This window comes from Panthera tigris, chromosome D4, assembly GCF_018350195.1.
Source record: "Panthera tigris isolate Pti1 chromosome D4, P.tigris_Pti1_mat1.1, whole genome shotgun sequence".
In the NCBI taxonomy this organism is placed as follows: Eukaryota; Metazoa; Chordata; class Mammalia; order Carnivora; family Felidae; genus Panthera; species Panthera tigris.
Window position 1 is genome coordinate 58,378,440 of NC_056672.1, and position 21,410 is coordinate 58,399,849.

Sequence of the window (21,410 nt, forward strand, 5' to 3'; positions counted from 1 at the left end):
TGTTCCTTATCTTCTCTCATTCCTCTCTTATTTTCCAATATTGGTATTACTGCAAATAGGTTATAGTATTGTAAATTAAGAACAGGATTTGGGGAAGTAGAGCTGACCAGATAGTCCATATGGCTTATGAAGGACATTGTTGTTCTTGGATTTTTTTTCTTTTTAATCAAAATCGTATTGGGGAGCCTGAGTAGCTTAGTTGGTTAAGTGTCTGACTCTTGGTTTCAGCTCAGGTCAAGATCTCAGGGTCCTGAGATCTAGCATCGGGCTCTACTCACAGCGTGGAGACTGTTTGGGATTCTATCTCTCCTCTCTCTGCCTCTTCCCTACTCATGCATGTGTGCTGTCTCTTGCTCTCTCTCAAAGTAAATAAACTTAAAACAGTTGTATTTCCTGTGCTAGTTAAGCAAGCTATGAATCAAATACTCAGTAGTTGATGTTTATATAACTAGAAGAGCTAACCAATGCCATATAGAGATGCTAATTGATTTTTAAAGATCAGTAAAAACAACTGACATCTTTCTTAGGAAATTGCTTGGTTTTTCTAATTTCATTCATTAAATAACATTAATTGAGCTCCTACTATGTGCCAGACACTATGCAAGGTGATAAGAGGTATACTGGAGAGTGAGAAGAAAAGAGTTATAGATTGAACCACAATTAGAAAGCTGGGACAATTTTTGAAACCTCAGTCAAGATTCTCTCTAAATAGAAGAATAACCCTGCTCTTCAGATAATACCATTATTCATATCAGAATACAGTCCTATTTGAAAAGTGGAAAAGTGCAGTTGGAAATTCAAGAAGTTGTTTCATTAGTGATTGCCATGTCCTACGTATCTTAATATTGTGGAGATTTTCCATAACACCTTTATTATTAGACAAACTCGAGACTATTGATAAAAATACTGTAGAGGTGATAATAGCATATTGGTTAAGAGCATAGTTTGGAAGTGAACCTCCAGTCTGCCACTTACAAGCTTTGTGACATTAAACAAATAATTTAAAAATTACATTAACCTCATTTTTTTCATCTATGATATGAGTGTAATAATACCTGCCTCCATAGGATTGTTGTGAGGGTTTAAATCAGAAAAATACATAAAATGCTTGACATAGTAGCTAGCACAGAATTAGCTATTTTTATGTTCTGTATTCTTTTAAAAAGTCCCAATTTTCTTCCTCTGGAATGGTCTGTTGAAGATTTAAAAGGGAACATTATATATTATGTATATTTTCTTTGTCTGAAGGTATTGCATGTTAAAATTAATTGCATCAAATATCAAAATGAACATTTGTACAGAAGTTAATAGTGTCAACTAGGATGAGTTTTTTAAAATATGTTTTCCTTTGAACTCAAAGTTTTATGTAATAATTTCTAATTCTCCATAACTTCTTACTTGCTCTATGGCAGTCTCATCTTTGAGTAATAGTTATTGTAGGTACTTTCATAAATATTTGTGTTTTGGAGTTAAAGGCAATTCTGTTAGTAATCTTTCTGGAGCTGACTTGAAACTTGAGTAGCTTATGGGACTTGTTTTCCATGCAGTATCCAAATTCTCCCTCCTTAGTGAGTCATTTGGTGCCATATTAGAAGGTAGAAGTTTAAGGTAATAAGTTATAAATGAGTTCTTTCTTTTGTGGTCTGACTACTAATAAAGTTGTCTGTATTTACTGCCTCCAGTTTCTCTCCTCCAGTTGTCTTCAGTCGAGTTGTGCCTCACTGCATCATCCAAAATTCTCCTATCAGGATCACCAGGGACTTTAAAAATAAATCCAAGAGGCAGTTCTCAGCCTTTATCTTACCCTGACCTATCAGTGTTGTTCCCCATAACTGATGACACCTCTTCTTTTCTACCTTTTCTTTAGTTGGCTTTAAGGGAGCTCCCTTTCCTCCCGACAGGTTTCCTCCCACTTCACTGCTTATTCCTTCCTAAGTCCTTGTTCCTTTTGTCATCTTTCCCTATACTCAGTCCCTGGGTACAGTTTCCCAGTCCTGTTCTAAACACCACCTCTGTGCCACAATTGGTGAATTTATATTTCCAGTTCAGATCTGTCTTATTAACATAAGACTAATAGCTTACTCGGCATCTTAATTTGGATGTCTGATATCACAAATCCAATCTGTCCAAAACTGCGTTCATCTTTCCCCTAAAATATGTTTATCTGCAGTGTTCAGTTGCATTAACTTTATCCTTTTAGTTGGCCAGGTCAAAAACCTGGAAGTCATCCTTGACTCTGTTCTTCTCTCTTACATTGATATCTAATTCATCAGGAAATCTTGTTGGCTCTACCTTCAGAATATGTTCAGGTTTTTTCATTTCTTAGCACATCAACTGCTACCATCCTGAGCAGACGTATTATCATTTGTACACAGAATTATTGCAGTAGCCATCTAACTTCTCTCCCTGCCTCATAGCCCTCCGTTGACTTCCCATTTCACTCAGAATAAAAGCAAGAATTCTTACAAGGCCTACAGGACCCTCAACCACACTGGCACCCCTGCTGTTTGTCAGACACATCCCTACTGCCTGGGATGCTCTTACCCCAGAAGTGCATGGCTAATTCCCTGATCTCCTTTAAGCTTTTGCTTAAAAATTCACGAGGACTACTGTATCCACCCTATGTAAAGTTGAAAGTCATACCCAAGACTACCAGTTCCCATTACCTTGCTCTACTTTTTCTTTTTTTCTGAAGCACTTGTTACTGGTAACGTATATTATTTATTTATTATGTTTATTGTTTATTGTCCCTCTCCCCCCACTAGGATATAAGTTCTGCAAAGGCAACAATCTCTGTTTGCTCACTGGTATATGCTAAGGACCTAGAATGGTGCCTGGGATATGGCAGTAGCTCCATAAATATTTGTTGAATAAATGAATGAATGGTAAGAGTTGAGAAAAATCATGATGTTTAGTTTAACCCTCCATATGCCACCCAGCTCAGTACACTCAATTTTAATTTAAGGGTTTTTTTAGCATTTCTAATTACTTCTAAGAATATATATTTCATGACTTTTATTCTTTCTTAGAGGTCTTGCAAAGAACAGAGAGAAAATTTACTTTCCTTAATAAAATAAAACTCTATCTCAGGTTTACTATATGGGTCCATTGGATCCTTATATAAATGTAAGATACATCATGGGATCCTAGTGATCTTATTTTTGTCCTACTTTGAAACATCTTATTATTTCATCATCCTAAGAATAGTTTTATCATTACTCATTAGTTATTCCCAACTATGCTAAAAAACACTAAAGTAATAAGAAAATATAAGAATGATGGAATTGCCTAGAAGGATGATATAATAGTAAAATGTCTTCATCATCCTTCATATTGTGTTGCCCAAAGTATTACATTATTTTTCAAGGATGTATAAAAGAAGTCTGGAGACACCATCTTTTTTAGCTTTCATTGAACAAAGATGAGAATTCAGAATTTTACATTTTCTGCCAAAATGGCAAATAGAAGAAAATTGAAGGCGGAAGACATTTCACAGTTATTAGAGCAATCAGAACATCAATGCAAAGAGACAGATTGTAGTACTAGACTTAAAAAAATTTTTGTTAAATGTTTATTTATTTTTGAGAGACAGAGCACAAGCAGGGAAGGGCAGAGAGAGGGAGACACAGAATATGAAGCAGGCTCCAGGCTCTGAGCTGTTAACACAGAGCCAGATGTGGAGCTCAAACTCACAAGCTGTGAGATCATGACCTGAGCCAAAGTCGGACGCTCAACCAACTGAGTCACCCAGATGTCCCTGTAGTACCTAGACTTTAATGATGTAATGAACTTGGTCTTTTAAGTCCCAGACTATGATTTTGTTCAGAGGATATTACATATGAGTTTTCTTGAACTTAAGAATTGATGAATGAACAATGTATCTCTAAATATAAAAAAGGAAATAGGGTAGTCTGCCTGGGTGGCTCAGTTGGTTAAGCATCCAACTCTTGATTTTGACTCAGGTCATGATCTCAAGGTTTGTGAGATCGAGCCCCATGTTGCACTCCATGGTGACAGCGTGGAGCCTGTCTAGGATTCTCGCTCTCTCTCTCTCTCTCTCTCTCTCTCTCTCTGCCCCTCCCCTGTTCACATGCATACTCTCTCTTTCTCACTCTCTCAAAATAAATTTTAAAAAAACTTAAAGAAAAAGGAAATGAGGTATTCTCATTTAGGTAGTCATTCAACAGGAAATTCTTTACCACACAGTATTTTATGATGAGAACCTGTACCATCCTGCTTTGATAAAAGGATGTGTGACTGTATGCTTTCATATTTTATGAGATTTCTATACCAAAATTTGCTTGATATGGTTTGTTTCAAGTGGACAGTCACTGAAGGCAAATGTGTATGCAGAGGTGACTAGAAAGAAATAGATGATAGAGAAGTGAAAAAACACTAATGGATTGATCATTGTAATTAGTGTTTATAAATTGAAAAGTAAAAATTTCTTGCAACTATGGAGCAAAGAAGAGATGTATTCGAGATCTGGTTTAGTATTTACAAACCAGATGGATGTGTGTCAAGTACATAGATGACAGTCGATGAGCAGTTGGTCGTATTCCAAGATGTTCCCCATTTCAGGTGTATTTAGCAGGGATATATATACATGAAATAAAAATTTTGGTTTCCCATGTTTAAATTCTTATTAGGGGGGCGCCTGGGTGGCTCAGTCGGTTAAGCGGCCGACTTCGGCTCAGGTCATGATCTCTCAGTCCGTGGGTTCGAGCCCCACGTCGGGCTCTGTGCTGACCACTCAGAGCCTGGAGCCTGTTTCAGATCCTGTGTCTCCCTCTCTCTCTGACCCTCCCCCATTTATGCTCTGTCTCTCTCTGTCTCAAAAATAAATAAACGTTAAAAAAAAAATTCTTATTAGGGTTTCTAGTAAAATTGTTATTCATTATCTCCTTATGTCTCTGTAAGTTATTTGTAAGATGACTTAAATTATTAAATGGGTCCACTGGACCTTGACGATTGGTGAGGACTATTATAATGCAGCAGGTACATAATGAACAGGCACTGCTCTGATCCTGAAGATATCAAGAGGACTCAAACTTGACCTTTTAGAGAGACAAGGTGCTAGTGGCTAGCATGGTAGTAAGAAGATTTTTCAGGCCAACTAATTGAAACAACTAGACTGGTATTAAATACAGGACAATTAAAGCATTGTACAAGAAAGGAAACAGTATACCACTACATAGTCAGGAGTATTGCCTTAACCTAAGAAAGGGGATGGAGGAAGAAGAAATGCAGATAGGATGTTACAAGTAAATCCTCTTTTACTTCATTAGGAATTTAGAGGGGCACCTGGGTGGCTCAGTCGGTTAAGCGTCTGATTTCAGCTCAGGTCATGATCTCCCAGTCTGAGGGTTCAAGCCCCACGGCAGGCTCTGCACTGACAGCACAAGCTTGCTTTGGATTCTCTATCCCTTTCTCTCTGCCCATGTTCACCCCTCCCAAAAACAAATAAATAAACATTTTTTGAAAAAGGAATTTAGGTACTAATGTTTAAAATAGATAAATCCTGGGGTGCCTGGGGGGCTCAGTCAGTTAAGCGTCTGACTCTTGGTTTCAGCTCATATCATGATCTCGCAATTCATGAATTTGAGCTGTCAGTGCAGAGCCTGCTTGGGATTCTCTGTTTCCCTCTCTCTCTGCCCCTCCCCCCAAAATAAATAAACATTGAAAAGTAATAATAAAATAGATAAATCCATAAGTCACAGAAGGAAAATTATTTAGAAGTATCCAAATGAATACCAAAAGAAATAGCTAGAGACTTGAAAGTGGTTGCCTCTGGAGGAGTGTGAGCTGGAATAGAGAGGAGAGAACTGCTGGTTTTTTTCTTTTATGCTTTCTTTGTATTAATTAGAGTTTTTAAAACCATATGCATGTATTACTTTGATAAAAATTAACGAGGGACACCTGGGTGGCTCAGTCTGTTAAGCATCCGACTGGGTTTTGGCCCAGATCATGATCTCACAGTTCATGAGATCGAACCCTGCATCGGGTTCTGTGCTGACAGCACAGATTCTCTCTCTCTCTCTCTCTCTCTCTCTCTCTCTCTCTCTCTCTCTCTCAAAATAGATAAATAAACTTAAAAAAATATTTTAAAAAACTGATGGTAAAATACAGAATTATGCATTTAAAGAAAATCTAACTGGTATGTTTCAAATGCAGTTGAAGGTACAGGGACACCTCCTAGATCTGAGGTAATGAACAAACAGTGATGACTGGAGGGAAACCAGAATATTGGCTTAGACATTTTATTTTGTTCAGTGTTTATTTATTTATTTTAAGAGAGAGAGCACAAGCAGGGGGAGGGGCAGAGAGAGAGAAAGAATTGCAGGTAGGCTCTGCACTAATCGTGCGGAGCCCAACATATGGCTCGATCTCATGACTGAGATCATGACCTGAGCTGAAACCAAGAGTCAGATGCTTAACTGACTAAGCCACCCTGACTGAGCACCAACAGGCTCCCCTGTTGGCTTAGACATTTTAAAGGGAAATACCATCGAATTTTAAGACCTGGCCTGTTTGGGTAATGGGAGTGAAGCATTGGGTTAAGATGAAAATAAATCTCTGTTTTGAGCCTTTAATAACAACAGGGAAGAAAGTGTTTGAACTAGTTTCAGTTGGGACTGTGAAGATAAGTTTTTCTTTGGATATGTTATGTTTACAGTGACTATATAATCATTTGTGATATATCCTGCAAGCAATTATAAATGGAAGCCTGGACATATTTGGTCTTAAAGTTTAGAAAGAGATTTGAAGAAAATATGACCCCCCCCCCCCAAAAAAAAAGAACAAAAATGAATTGTTTCGGAGGGACTAGTTTTACTAAGGAAGGAGTGAGCCAAGAATCAGATGTTGAAGAAAGTGAAAAAAAGATGTAGGAAGGGGATGAGGAAATGTAAAACAGAATTAGAAGGATGACTGAAAGACATAGCTTCTAGATTATTATTATATTTTTACCAGCAAGGAGATACCAAATTTATATAGCCAAATTTATATAGTTTTCTCTAGAAACCTGCAATATCTTTTTTAAAGTAGCCTCTTGATTGAATTTAAATGTGTTTTATATGTTCTTGTCATTTTACAAATATTTCAAATGTCCATCGTATATTTTCCTTTTTGCTTTTTGGAGGGGAGCATGGAAGGGAAGTATCTTTAAAAGAGGAAAAAGCAGCTCCCATAATCCTACCGTATTTGTTTCTGTTGATAATTTTTCCCTTTCTGTTCTTGTCATTTAGTTTAATTTGAAAGGTATTTGTTTTTGTTTTTAATATAATCATTTATTCATTTATTTTGAGAGGGAATGCACAAGCAGGGGAGGGGCAGAGAGAGAGAGAGAGAGAGAGAGAGAGAGAGAGAGAGAGGAGCATCCCAAGCAGACTCCACACTTAGCACAGAGCCCGACATGGGACTCCATCCCACAAGCTGTGAGATCATGACCTGAGCTGATATCAAGAGTCGGACGCTTAACTGACTGAGCCACCCAGGTGCCCCAATTTGAGAGGTTTTTTTATTTTTAAATAAATATTTCTTAACCAGGTGGTTCAGTGACAGATTGTTTTGGAAGGAATGGGGGATGAGAGAGAACTCTGTGGTTGTATCTGTGTCTCTTTGGAAATAATACAAAGGTCTTAAAAATGTGACAGATAACTTTAAAAGAGCTCTCTATAACCCTGTGCTAAGCACCTGTATTTATTTCCTCTTTCTTCTTCCTCCTCTACCTCTAAAAAAAGAAGAGCTAAATCCCCATTTATCGTTTATACACATTCAAAAATACAGATTGTTTCTGGTAAATTTAATATGATTTAAAATAAGGAACAGTTTGATGCCTAACTTGCAAATTGTTCTACTAAAATTTGTTTTATTTAAACTATTGCCAGTTATACACTGCAAAATTTTAATGACTTAAAATGGTTTTGTGACCAATGTCAAATAGAATGGTATAAATAAGAGAAAACTGAGACAGAAATAAAGAGCAGTTTGAGAAGAATGCAAGTGAATAAAGCAGCTCAACCCTCAGGGGATTTGCATGTGGCATTGTGTGTGTTTCAAAAGTTTCCGTTGAAACAACAGATGCTGCTGATGAAGTTGGGAATAGTAACTTCATTTGTGGCTGGTTCAGTTGCTTATCCGAAGTGAGAAGATCCCAGGGGGATATCTGGTATAGTGGAGTTAGGCTCAGGAAAGGATAGGACATAAATATCTGGCAGCTTCATCTTTGTGATCTTTATTCCATAAACATTGGGTAGGTACAGGTATGATTATCTATAAGTGTCCAGTTATCTTATGTTTCTGTGTCTACTAAGTGGTTTTTATTCAATAGCAGTGGTTTTTAAAATGTTTTTTAGTTCCAGGGCACCTGGGTGGCTCAGTCGGCTGAGCGTCTGACTTTGGCTGAGGTCATGATCTCACAGTTTATGGATTCAAGCCCCGTGTCGGGCTCCGTGCTGACAGCTCTGAGCCTGGAGCCTGCTTCAGATTCTGTGCCTCTCTTACTCTCTACCCTGCCCCCACTCACGTTCTGTCAGTCTGTCAAAAATAAACATTTAAACATTTTTCTTTTAATTTAAAAATTAAAAAAATATTTTTTAGGTCCTTTAGAATTTCCAAATCTGTTTTTTTTTTTAAGCCACAGAGAACTGTCTTATTAAACTTGCATATGTACAGTGACAATCCATGAAATTGTCTCTTGGCTTATTCACCCCCAGTTCGGAACAGTGTTTACTCACACAAGTGTACATATTAATATTTCCCTTTTTTATCCTTTTCGACTTTTTCCTTTAACTTGTTGTTTCTAGTGTAATTCAAAATATGCAAGAAGTTGTGCTGATAACTAGATAGATGTCCATAGAGAACTTACGGTGTAGTGAGGGAGGTAAAATATTTACTAAGATAGCTGTTAACACACGGTTTAGAAGTACTTATTAATAGCCTAAGAGGTAAGAAATAAGGTGCTTTTAGGGAGGGAGAAAATACTTCTAGAGTAAAATCAAAAGAGGAAATGTTATTTAAGTAATTCAATAAACCAGAGTACCTATGATAACTAAATGATCATGCTTTGATTTGGAAGATACAAAGATAGAAGTGACATGATTAGGGGTGCCTGGGTGGTTGTCGGTTAAACATCCGACTTTGGCTAAGGTCATGATCTCACCGTTTGTGAGTTCAAGCCCCACGTTGGGCCTGGAGCAGCCGGGAGCCTGCTTCAGATTCTGTGTCTCCCTCTCTTTCTGTGCCTCTCTCGCTCACACTCTCTCTCTCTCAAAAATAAACAAACATTAAAAATAATTAAAAAAAAAAAAGAAATGACACGATTAAAGCCTAGGATGTTACCTAGTTGAGAGTGATCATCTTTGCTTTTGAAGGGTTATCAGGGAAGACATCAGTGGAGGAGGTCACACATGATTAGGGACTTGAAGACCAAGTTCTAGTTCCAAGTTGTGAAGTTGGGAATGGCTTGTGTTCCAGAGCATAGTTGCAGAGAGCAACAGGACACATTAAGGAAATTCTTAAGCATAGCTAAAGTACTGTGATCAGGAAGGTGAAACTAGAGAAACAGGTAAGGGCCAAATCATGGAAGGCATTGTGCGGCATACAAAGGGGTTTTACATTCATCCTGTAGGGATCAAGGGACCATTCAGGGCAGAAGGTACTCATATTTCCATTTTAGAAACATTCCATTCACAGTATATACGGGTATCAAATCATTGTGTTGTACACCTGAATCTAATGTAAAAAATAAAAACATTCCAGTAACAGTGGAATGGAAAATTGTGGCACTAGAGATAGTCAGAAGTTATTTTTATAATCTAGCTGAGAAACTAAGTATCTCTGGGCCAGTATAATGGTATTGAGGCTGTTATGGAGAGAGAATTTACAGGATTTGGTGAGTAATTATATGAAAGGTGAGAGGGAAGAGTTGAGGTTTTTTAACCTATAAAGTAGACTTTATAGGTTTTTCAACGTATAAAATAGATTTATACAAGTTATTGAGATAGAAGATACAAAGAGGAGAAGTGGGAGCTTCTGTCTGTTTTTAAAAGAAATGCAAGGAAGGGGGAGAAAATGAATTCATTTTTAATGGTTATGAGTGTGAGTTACCTATGAGATGTCTACTCTAGATGTCCAATCGATCAGGAACTCCAGAAAAGATCTGGCCTAGAGATGCAGATTTGGGAGTTCCCACCATGGACATGTATGACGTAAGCTTGGACTAAGAATGTGGAATGAGGAAAAAAAGGGCAAAGAGTGGAGCACACCAAGTAGTCCATGAAGGAAGAAGAAACCATGAAGGGGGGGAAGAACTAGGAAAGTATTTTGTTATATCGTCCGTGAGAATTGTGAATGCTCACAGGGGTCAGGTGAGGGAGAAGTACTGAATATTACCCATTGCTATGAGGAGCTGAGCCCTTAAAGGACATTTAGAATTTGTAGTTATCAGAATTGGACTGGGTTAAGTGAAAAATTGGGCAAAGAGGGAGACAATGTTGGAGATCAAGGGAATAAAATGAGCAAAAGTACAGGGAACAAAGCAGTGGGAGTGTTAATTTGCAAACAGCATCTTTTAGTTTAAAATATTAGGTATGTAAAAAGGGAGTGTAGGCAATACATTTAGAAATGTAACATTTTTCATTTGTCTTTAATGCTGAAGCTGCCAAATTATTTAACTTCAAGTTATCTAGTGGGAGGATTATTCATTACCTTCTCCACATTTCTTTGTTTTCTTGACCATTTCACTGTGTTTTAGGGTAGTGAAAGAATGCCATCTCAGTTAAGTCAGAGTTTTGTCTGTATCCTGGAAGTGAGAGGATACTGAGAAGGCCCAAAATCTTGGTTCCTTAGGTACTGCAGGTAGACAACAACCATTGTCTTTTCCACCCAGTCACTGATTGTGAGCTGTCTATACTCACAGGTTATTTGGGGAGAAAACAATTGCCAAAGGACTTACATACTTAGAATTATAAGGAGGGCCATCTTGGTGATACAGCCATAAGTTAATTGCTCATTGGTAGAATTCAGTATTTCATGTTAAATAACTGATTCCCCAAATAATAGTGGATTTTTTATCTTTAACACTTGATTAATCATCTTTCTGTTTTAAAGACAAAATTATCATGGTTATTTACTTAGCGCAGTAATGTTTTTTTTTATTATTTAGCCCAAAAATGCACATACTTCTCCACTATGTGGTGAGTTCCTTGAGGGCAAGCACGTCTTAGTCATCTTTCTGCCTCCTACACTGTCTTTTACAGTGATAGATATTCAATAAATATTTGTTGAAAATTAACTTGACACTACATTAAATGAAAACATATTATACATTGAGGAAAGTTGCGTTTACATACTTTTTTAGTAGGTGCCATGTTCAATGTGGGACTTGAACCCATGACCCTGCAGTCAAGAATCATGTGCAATACTGACAGCCAGCCAGGTGTGCCCTGCATTTACATTCTTAGGTAATTAGTAGTGAGAAAATAAGTTTTTATATCTGATTTGCTGAATATTCAAATTGAGCCCACTGTATGCTAAGAAAGTCATATATAACAACCTTTTCACTGAAATTTAATGAGATTTGTAATTTTAGATGTTAGAAATTAGGATGTCTAGAAAATATGAGGTATCTATGACTTCCTTATAAGAAGGAGCTATAGGGCATTAGGCTCAGGAAAAGATTCTTCTTAGACCATGGCACCTTCGCTGCAAATAATTGTCTGTGGCTGCTCTTAGCAAAAGAATAATCTTCAGCTTTCCCACCCACCAGAATGTAGACTAAAGTAACTACAGCAGGGCAGGACCTGGCTTTCCTCCTAAGATATCTAATCCAGACTTTTCCTCACATCCTTTGAAAACTGAATGCAGTCTTACAGATAAAGAGCTACATTAGCACTGCCTTTTCACAGAAAGCATCAGTTGCCAATTTTTGTAGAAAGTAAACACATAAATGTGAGTATTTAAAAAAAAAAAATCTGAAAGGGGCACCTGGGTGGCTCATTCAGTTGTGCGTCTGACTTCAGCTCAGATCATGATGGGGCCCTGCATCAAGCTCACTGCTATCAGTGTGGAGCCTGCTTCAGATCCTCCGCTCCCCACCACCCCCCCACCCCCCACCCCGGCCTTACCTCTGCCCCTCCCCCACTCATGCTCTCACGCACTTGCTCTCTCTCAAAAATAAAACATTTTTTTAAAAAGTAAAAATTTGTTTAGCAATAACATACAGGTTTCTGAGGATAAAATGTATATTTAAAACAATTTATAGACTCTGAATCACCATATAAATACGAAAGATGGTTATGTTTATAACCATGCAGTAATAGAGAAAGAGAGTGCACACGTGTGTAATTAAGATAGCAAAATAGTTCCAGAAATAGGAGAAAATGTGTAAAATATGTGTAAGGTTATGGGTTTACTTTTTTGTTTTGAATGTTATTTCAGAAGAGATGAAGTATTCTGGTTGTTACATAGTGTCAACAGAAACACCGAATTACTGTTTTACTGTCTCTTTCTTCAGCATTACCTCTGGCAGAAAGAGACCTGCTATCCTATTCCTTGGAAAGCTCACCCAGTAGAAAGTCAAGTTAAACCATATAAAAAGGTCTATCGGGGCGCCTGGGTGGCTCAATCACTTAAGTGTCCAACTCTTAATTTCAGATCAGGTCATGATCTCATGGTTTGTGAGATCGAGCCCTGCGTCGGGCTGTGCACTGACAATACGGACTGTGCACTGACAATACGGAGCCTGCTTGAGATTCTATCTTTCTCTCTGCTCCTCCCCATCTCCTGTTCTCTCTCTCTCTCAAAATAAATACACTTAAAAGAAAAAAAAGTCTATGAAAATTCTTAGGAAAGGAATGATCATACCCTTTGTTCCAATCAAGCTGTATTGTTTGCTGTATCCTTTTACCTCTTCCATTCTGTTGCTTGTGCCTTTCCTTTTTACTGGTGTCCTCTTTCATCTCCGTCTATTAAAATACTACTTAAGACTTCTTCTTTCAGCTTTGTTATGTAAACTTATACCAGACTTTACCCCCTGGCAAGAAATGATGAAATTAGCAGACAGGGACTTTAAAACAGCTATTGTAAATACACACAGATTTCTTTCTTTCTTTTTTTTAAAAAAATTTTTTTTTAATGTTTATTTATTTTTGAGACAGAGAGAGACAGAGCACGAACGGGGGAGGGTCAGAGAGAGGGAGACACAGAATCCGAAACAGGCTCCAGGCTCTGAGCTGTCAGCACAGAGCCCGACGCGGGGCTCGAACTCACGGACCGCGAGATCATGACCTGAGCTGAAGTCGGCCACTTAACCGACTGAGCCACCCAGGCGCCCCCATACACACAGATTTCAAGGGCAAGATGAATATAGACAACAAACAGTCCTGGACTGTGATTTGTGAGAATATGGAAACAAACGAGATATACCCTGTAATCAACCTAGCTTTCTGCCTAGACGCCTGCCTCATGGCACCAAGAGAGGGAACCCAAGTGCAGCATTGTAGCCTCCCTGAGATGAGAAGCAGAGACAGAGTTCAGAGAGGCTAAGGAAGCTATACTCTGTGGGGCAGAGTACTGGAGGGTAGGAGCTGCGGAGGGAGATAATTCCAGAAATCTGGGTAGGGTTACCCATGAATACCAAGGATACTATGTTCCTATCTGTGTATGGATAGGTCAAACTCCACTAGACTTGGACAAAAGCCTACTGTCTATAGTCTGAACAATTCCCAGAACTTACCTGAGTTCTTACTAGCAAAAGTGGAGAGAGAATGTTGAATACCTGCAATGTTTAATAGAAACCCTAGAAGGTACATCTTTATTAAGACTAAATTAGCTCCAGAGTAAAGGCTACTGTGGACCTACCCTAACAAAGCTTTAAAGGTCTAGTCTGGAATTTGCTTAACTGCTCATCAAAACAGAGTCTAACACTTGAAAGTAAAAAAACAAGAGTGAGACATTCAATAGTGTACCATTTACAATAACTAGCATCCAAGAAAAAAAAAATTACTAGGTGTTCAAAGGACGATGTCACTAATAATAGGAGAAAAATCAGTCAAATAAAACAAACCTAGAAATTAAGGAGTTGATGAAATTACCAGGAAGAACTTTATTTATTTATTTTTTAAATGTTCATTTATTTTTGACAGAGAGAGAGAGAGACAGAGCATGAGAGGGGGAGGGGCAGAGAGAGAGGGAGACACAGAATCCGAAGCAGGCTCCAGGCTCTGAGCCATCAGCACAGAGCCGGACGCGGGGCTCGAACCCACAGGCCGGGGGGTGGGCGGGGGGGGGGATATCATGACCTGAGCTGAAGTCGGATGCTCAACCGACCAAGCCACCCAGGCGCCCCCCCAGGAAGAACTTTAAAGCAGCTATTAAAAACATACACTAAGGTTTAAAGAAAAAGAAATATGATAAGACAAATGGAAGATACAAAAAAGAACCAAATGGATATTCTAGAACTGAAATATACAGTATTTGAGAAAAAAAAATTTTTTTTGGATGGGCTTAAGTACAAATTAGGTGAATCAAAAGGAAAGAATAAGTATATGTTATGGACATATGTACTGATAATTTCAACAATTTAGAAGTAATAGGCAAATTATTTGAAAATCAGGTTACCAAAACTGGCCCAAGAAGAAATAGAAGATGTGAGTACTTCCATACCTACTAAAGAAATAGAATTACTATTTATTATTATTTTTAAAACCTCCCTGCAGGAGTGCCTGGGTGGCTCAGTCATTTGAGCATCTGACTCTTGATCTCATCTCAGGACATGAGCCCCATGTCAGGCTCCGTGCTGAGCCTGAAGCCTGCGTGGGATTCTCTCTCTCTGCCCCTTGCCTGCTTGTGCGCGTGTTCTCTCTCAAAATAAATAAATAAAAGAAAAATTCATCTCTGCGAGTAAAATTCCTGGCCCACAACAGGGAAAACCCCAGGCTAGATGACTTATCTGGCAAATTCTATCACATACGGAAGGAAGAAATAACACCAGTTCTACACAAACTCTTCCCAACTCCTATCAGGTCAATTTTACCCCAATATCAAAACCATAAAAAGACACTGTAAGATAAGTGTAAATCAATATCCTTCATGAACACAGATGTAAAAATTCTTAATAAAATACTAACAAATTGAATTATGCAGTATATTGTAAAGCATAACACATCCTAACCAAGTGGGGTTAATCCCAGAATACAAGATTGGCTTGACATTTGAAAATTATTCACTGTAATTCACCATATTAACAGAAAGAGGAAAAACCATGGGGCCATCCCAGTTAATGCAGAAAAGGCATATGATAAAATTTAAAGCACATTCATAATTAAAAACTCTCAGGAAAGTAGGAAAAGAATTTCCTCAACCTGTAATGAAAAATCTACAGCAAACAGTTTACTTAATTCAGAAAGACTGAAGTTTCCCCCCTATTGGAACAAAGCAAAGATTAACTTCTGTTACCACTTAATATTGAGTATTCTATCTGGAAGTTCTTTATAATGCATTGAGGTAAGAAAAAGAAATAAAAGGCATACAGATTAGAAAGGACGTGATAAAATTGTCTTTATGCACAGGTGAAATGATAGTGTAAACAGAAAATTGGGAGGAATTGGGATGCCTGGGTGGCTCAGTTGGTTAAGTGTTCAACTCTTGATTTTGGCTCAGGACATGATTTCACGGTTCATGAGTTTGAGCTCTGCTTCTAGCTCCATGCTGACAGCATGGATCCTGCTTGGGATTCTTTCTCTCTCTACCCCTCCTCTGCTCTCCTCTCCTCACCTCAAAATAAATAAATAAACATTTAAAGAAGAAAAAGAAAATTGCAAGGAATCTACAAAAAGCTTCTAGAACTAAGTGAATTTAGCAGATTTGCAGGGTGCAAGGTGAACAAACAAAAATCAGTTGTATTTCTATAAACTTGTAATCAGAAACTGAAAAATGAAATTTAAAAAAATAATTAAAAATTAATTTAAGTTTTATTTTTAAAAACTTTTCGGTAGCAGAAAGAAACATGACATATTCAAGGATATGATTATATGCAAAGCCTGTTCACAGAAACCCATAAAACATTGCTGACAAAAATAAGACCAAAGCAAATGAAGAGATATGCCATATGCATGTTTTAGAAGACTTGATATTGTTAAAATATCTTTCCAAACTGATCTGTAGATGTAGCACAATACCAGTCAAAATCCCATCAGGCTATTTTTGTAGAAATTGGTATTTTAAAATGTATACAGAAATCAAGGATGCCTGTCTGGTTCAGTCAGTACAGCCTATGACTCTTGATCTCATGGTCATGAGTACAAGCCCCACATTGGCTGTAGAGCTTACTTTAAAAAGAAAAAAAAAAAAGCAAGTTGAATCTTACACAGAAATCAGAGTGGTGTAGAATAACCAAAGCAATCTTGAAAAAGAACAAAAGAGTTGGAAAACTTATTCTACAGGATTTTAGTTTTTTGAAGTAAAGCTGTAATATGGTATAATTATAGACCTGTAGCTCAATGTAACATATTAGAACTTCTAGAAAGTGACCCACATATGGTCAATTGATTTAAACAAAGTTGCTAAAGCAATTCAATGAAGAAGGGGTATTTTTTTCAACAAATGATGCTAGAACAACTGCATATTCATATGGGGAGAAATGGATAATAACTAATCATAAAAAGCCAAAACTATAGAATTTTAGGAGGAAACATAAAAAGTACTTGGCTTTTGTAACCTTGCATAGGGAGATTTCTTTGGGCATAAAAACTGTGAAGGGAAGGGTTGTCAAATTTATTAGAAGTTTTGCTTTTCTAAGAAAAGAACACTGCAAGTAAAATTCCTGGCCCGCAACAGTGAAAACTCCAGCCTATTATTAAAAATAAATGAAAAATCAAGCCACACTGGGAGAAATACTTGCCAACACATGTCTAATAAAAGACTTGTTTCTAGAATATAAAAAGGACTCAGAATTCAATCAAAGGAAGACAATCTCCTTCATCCCCCTCAAAAAAAAAAAAAAAAAGGTAAAACAACTCAATTTAAAAATAAGCTAAGAGGCTCATGGGTGGCTCAATCCGTTGAGCTTCAGACTCTTGATTTCAGCTCAGGTCATGATCCCAGGGTCATGGGATCAAACCCACATTGGGCTCCACGCTGAGCATGGAGCCTACTTAAGATTCATTCTCTCTCTCTCTCTCTCTCTCTCTCTCTCTCTCTCTCTCTCAAAAAGTTTGAAAATAAGCTAAAAATTTGAACAGTTTTTGAAGGGAGATATATGAATGGCAAATAAATACATGAAAAAATGCTTAGCATCATTAGTTATCAGAAAAATGCCCATTGAAATCCTAATGCACTACTACTTCACACACATTCGAAGGCTAAAATTAAAAAGACAGTTTCAAGCGTTGGCAAGATTATGAAACTATGGAATTCCCATACATCGCTGATGGGAATGTAACATGACACAACCACTTTGGAAAAATTTGCCAGTTTCATATAAGGTAAAGATACACTTAACCATATTCAATAATTCTACGCCTCGGTATTTTCCCAAGGGAAATGAAAACGCATGTCAATTAAAAAGAAAGATTTTCACTAGAATGTTTTATTGCTGCTTTATAAGTGCTCAAAACTGGAAACAACCTAAGTGTTATCAGGAGATGAGCAGGTAAACAAATTGTCATATCCACACACTGGAATACTGCTGAGCAAGAAGAAGGAAACAAAGTACTACTACTACCCAACGACATAGACGAATGTCACAAATACTCAGAGTGAAAGAAGCCAAATGCAGAGTGATACATACTATGGGATTCTATTTATATGCAGTCCTAGAACAGGCAAAGCAAATCTATGGTGACGGAAAGCAAATCAGTGGTTGCCTGGGGTGGGGGATCAACTGCAGGTATGCACAAGGTAACATTTGGGGATGGTGGAGATATGCTACATCTGATTGTTGTGGTGGTTACACAGGCATATTGTGCCTTTGTCGAAGTGCATCATACTGTATTTTTTACACAAGTATATTTTTTAATATGTAAATTATACTTCAGTAAAGGTTTTTTTATGGTGAAGCCTTTTATGACTTTTTACCTCTTTTTCCCCCCAAATTCAGACATTGTTTATTCTTCCTCTCAGTATACTGTAGAATTTTGTTTGGTCTTCTCTTACTCTTTTCTTCACCTTTCATTTGACTCCTTTACTAAGTTATAAGCTCATATTCATCTTTGTTTACCCTATAGCACCTTGCTCATTACAACCTTTCAGTATATGTTTGTTGAATTCAGTTGATTTGTTGCAAAGGAAGAGTTACCAGCCATTGCTTTGATTACAGTTCTGAAGTCTGAAAAGAATCATTGCCCCAGATATTAGCAAGATAAAGCTATAAGGCAGCTAAGAGTTAATATTAGGCATCTTTAGTGTGGTCCTAATTTTACACATTTGGGCAATCCCATTTTATATCCTATGGCCTTGGGTGGTGAACACATGGAAGATGAGTGCCTCTAGGCCCCTTGGAAATTGTCTTTAAGGGAGGACACCCTGTGCCAGTTGCAAAGGCCTGGAGGACAATGTATTTGATTTTAGTAATGAATGAAAATTCAAAAGAATCATAGAAGTTTAGTGCTAGACAGTACCATGGACGCCATTTAATCCAACCCATTATTATACAGGCCCAGTGAAGATCAATAAACTGCCCAATGCCAAACAGCAAATAAGAGATAGGGTTAAGACTGGAACCCAGATTTCTGCCAAGTCCCACACCAGGAATTTAATAGGAGGATTGGCTGTCTGTGGAAGTTCTACTGAGTTGCCCTTAAACAAAGCTTCCGTTAGTTTGGGATTTAGAGTTAAGAAGTAAACAGGATAGAGAAAAGAGAAAAGGCAGGAGTCAGCTGTTGTTACCAGTGTCCATCCAAAACTGGAACCAGAGGTGGCACCAAGAGTTGGCTCATGCATTCCTGGCAATGTCTTTGTTTATTTACTACTGAGAAGTTTGATTTCATCTGTAATTGAAACCTGTTTTGTGTACTTGTTGATCAGTTTTCTACAGTAAGAATATACTATAGCTTGTAAGAGGAGTTAGTACACAACCTAGAATACTGTTGAATTCCACAGGAATGTTGGAACAATCTAAAAGTTTATTTATTTTGAAAGAAAGAGAAAGAGAGTGAGCAGGGGAGAGGCAGAGAGAGAGGGGGAGAGAAAGAATCCCAAGCAGGCTCCACATTGTCAACATGGAGCCTGACACAGGGCCCAATCCCACAAACTGTGAGATCATGACCTGAGCCGAAATCAAGAGTCAGATGCCTAACTGACTGAGCCACCCAGGTGCCCCAAAGCCATCCAAATGGAGTCGGGTCTCCCTCTCTCAGACCTTCCCTTTTTTCACTATTCTCTGTTCCAGTATAAATGTATTTGGAATTGGGGGTGATAACAGTTGCTATTTTGCATCTCACTGATTTTAGGTTTTTATTTTTTTAAGACAGTATTAAATGAGTTTTTTAATTAAAGTGATTCTTAGTGGTCATTTTGAATTTTAAAGATGAAGGACATTGAGACACAAAAGGGAGCTTTGAAAGTTATAGCAAAGCATGCTCCTTAGATGGATCTTTTGAATGAAAGAATAACATGGACGGTGATGATGAAGGAATAGAAGCTGCTGCTATTTAATGTATTCTCCACTCTCAGTATATGGATGCAGCCTCCAAATTTTACAATGGAAATAATCATCAGCACAGCATCTCTGCTCTCCTCTGGATTGGTCTTTTTGTAAAGCAGCCTTTTCGTTTTCTTAGTAAAAGTATTTTATTTTAAAATATATCTCTAGACACTTACTCCTGGTAGGCCTGGGGAAACATAGATTACTTCATGTCTCCTCAAAATTCCTTTCAAAGAAAAGAGTCCAGCTTGATTTGTGTTTTTGAGATAGAGAAGAGGAATAGATAGGAGGAAGGAAGAAATCTTAACTTTGCTTCAAGGAGAGAAAAAAAATCTTTCAGTCCTTTGTTGATACCTTAGCTTCTGCATTAGTCATGTGTCCCTTCCTCCGTGGTCATAAGTAGACCAAAGGAATAGCAGCAATTTGCAAATTTGTAAAGGGACAGTGCAAAGAGAAGAAAACAGCTGATAAAGAAAAATGTAGGGCTCCCAAACCCCCTAGGTTTTTGTAGTTGTATTTTTAGATCAATCAACGGTTTCTGGATATTTGGCCTCCTTGTTTGTTGTTTTGTTTCATCGTGTTTGATGTTATAAAATACAGTGCTAAATTTCTAGCCTCAGTCATGAGATGGTATTTAAAGTTCAGTTTTTTAACCTGTTACTACCAAAGTCAACTACAATGGGAAGCTAGTAGACACAGTTAGTGCTGATATTGGAAGAAATAACCTTTCCTCTGCCTACTTGAGTCTGAATGGTAGGGTCCTGAGAATTAACTGCTGATAGATTAACAGAAGTGTGGGAGCACTTGGTAATGAGCAACTGAACTCAGTTGCCAGAGGTAAAGGTTTGTTTACCAACTTTCATAAACACAAGTATTTAGGGCTTCAAAGGATGGAGGCTTTTGATGATGCTAATTTTTACAACTTGGGTTTTTTGGAGTGTCCTAGAAGCCAAGGTCAGTCGCTTCCTTGACTAGAGACTCTAGGTTGGGGGAGGGTGGTGCTATGCAGCTGACTTTCATAAAGCTCTGCTTTAGTCAGATAAGGGAAGTTTAGATAAGATTGCTTTCTGCATCTGTTGTTGGGTTTTTGGTTTTTCACTGATTTTTTTTTTAATATTTGTTTATAGCTTGATGGTTTTCAGAGCATTTTCACGTATCTCATTTGATTTTCACAGTAGTTTTTAGGAAGATGGGACAAATATTCTTATTCCCATGAATTACACAGGTGAGAAAACTGAGGTTAAGAGAGGCTAAGTATTTGTTCAGAGCCACACAGAGCCAAGATAAGAGGTCAAGGTATTCACATTTCTCACTACACCTTTGGGGTCCAATTTCAGTACTAACAAATTGAATAATGTCAATCTATAAGTGCTTTAAAAGGGTCAAGATTGAGTAACATTTTATTTGTTTTGTAGGAGAAGATGGTGTAAATTGGTTCATCAGTGACAAAGATGCTGAGGTAAAATCAAATTGTTTTTCAAAGTTATGAATAACAGATTAATAATTTCCTTTGATTTGAAATTTCCTTTCATTTCATTATAATTTGATAAACTTTTTAGAGATAGCAGTGGTCTGAGTATGTTGCAAGAAAAAGTTTGATTGTAGTCTATGGTGATTGAATTTTCCAGAAGTGTGGTTCAGCCTTGATTTTTATCAGTCTGTTAATTGCCATAGTGATTTAGTCCCCTTTCCCTTCTGTTTCTTCTGCCGTGGTGAGTCCTCTCAGCCCATATTGCCTGGTACCACTAAAGATCAACACCGGAAA

At 37.6% G+C, this 21,410-nt stretch overlaps 1 protein-coding gene across 6 annotated transcripts in view; it reads left to right on the plus strand.

The window, feature by feature from the left end:
* Positions 1–21,410, plus strand: part of ZCCHC7 (zinc finger CCHC-type containing 7) — a 254,671-nt gene that overhangs the window by 179,746 nt on the left and 53,515 nt on the right. For all 6 annotated transcript variants that reach the window (XM_042963889.1, XM_042963888.1, XM_015540721.2 and 3 more), the window contains exon 3: positions 21,061–21,104. In XM_042963889.1, coding sequence (XP_042819823.1) covers positions 21,061–21,104 — 44 coding nt within the window. The remainder of the gene's footprint in view (positions 1–21,060; positions 21,105–21,410) is intronic.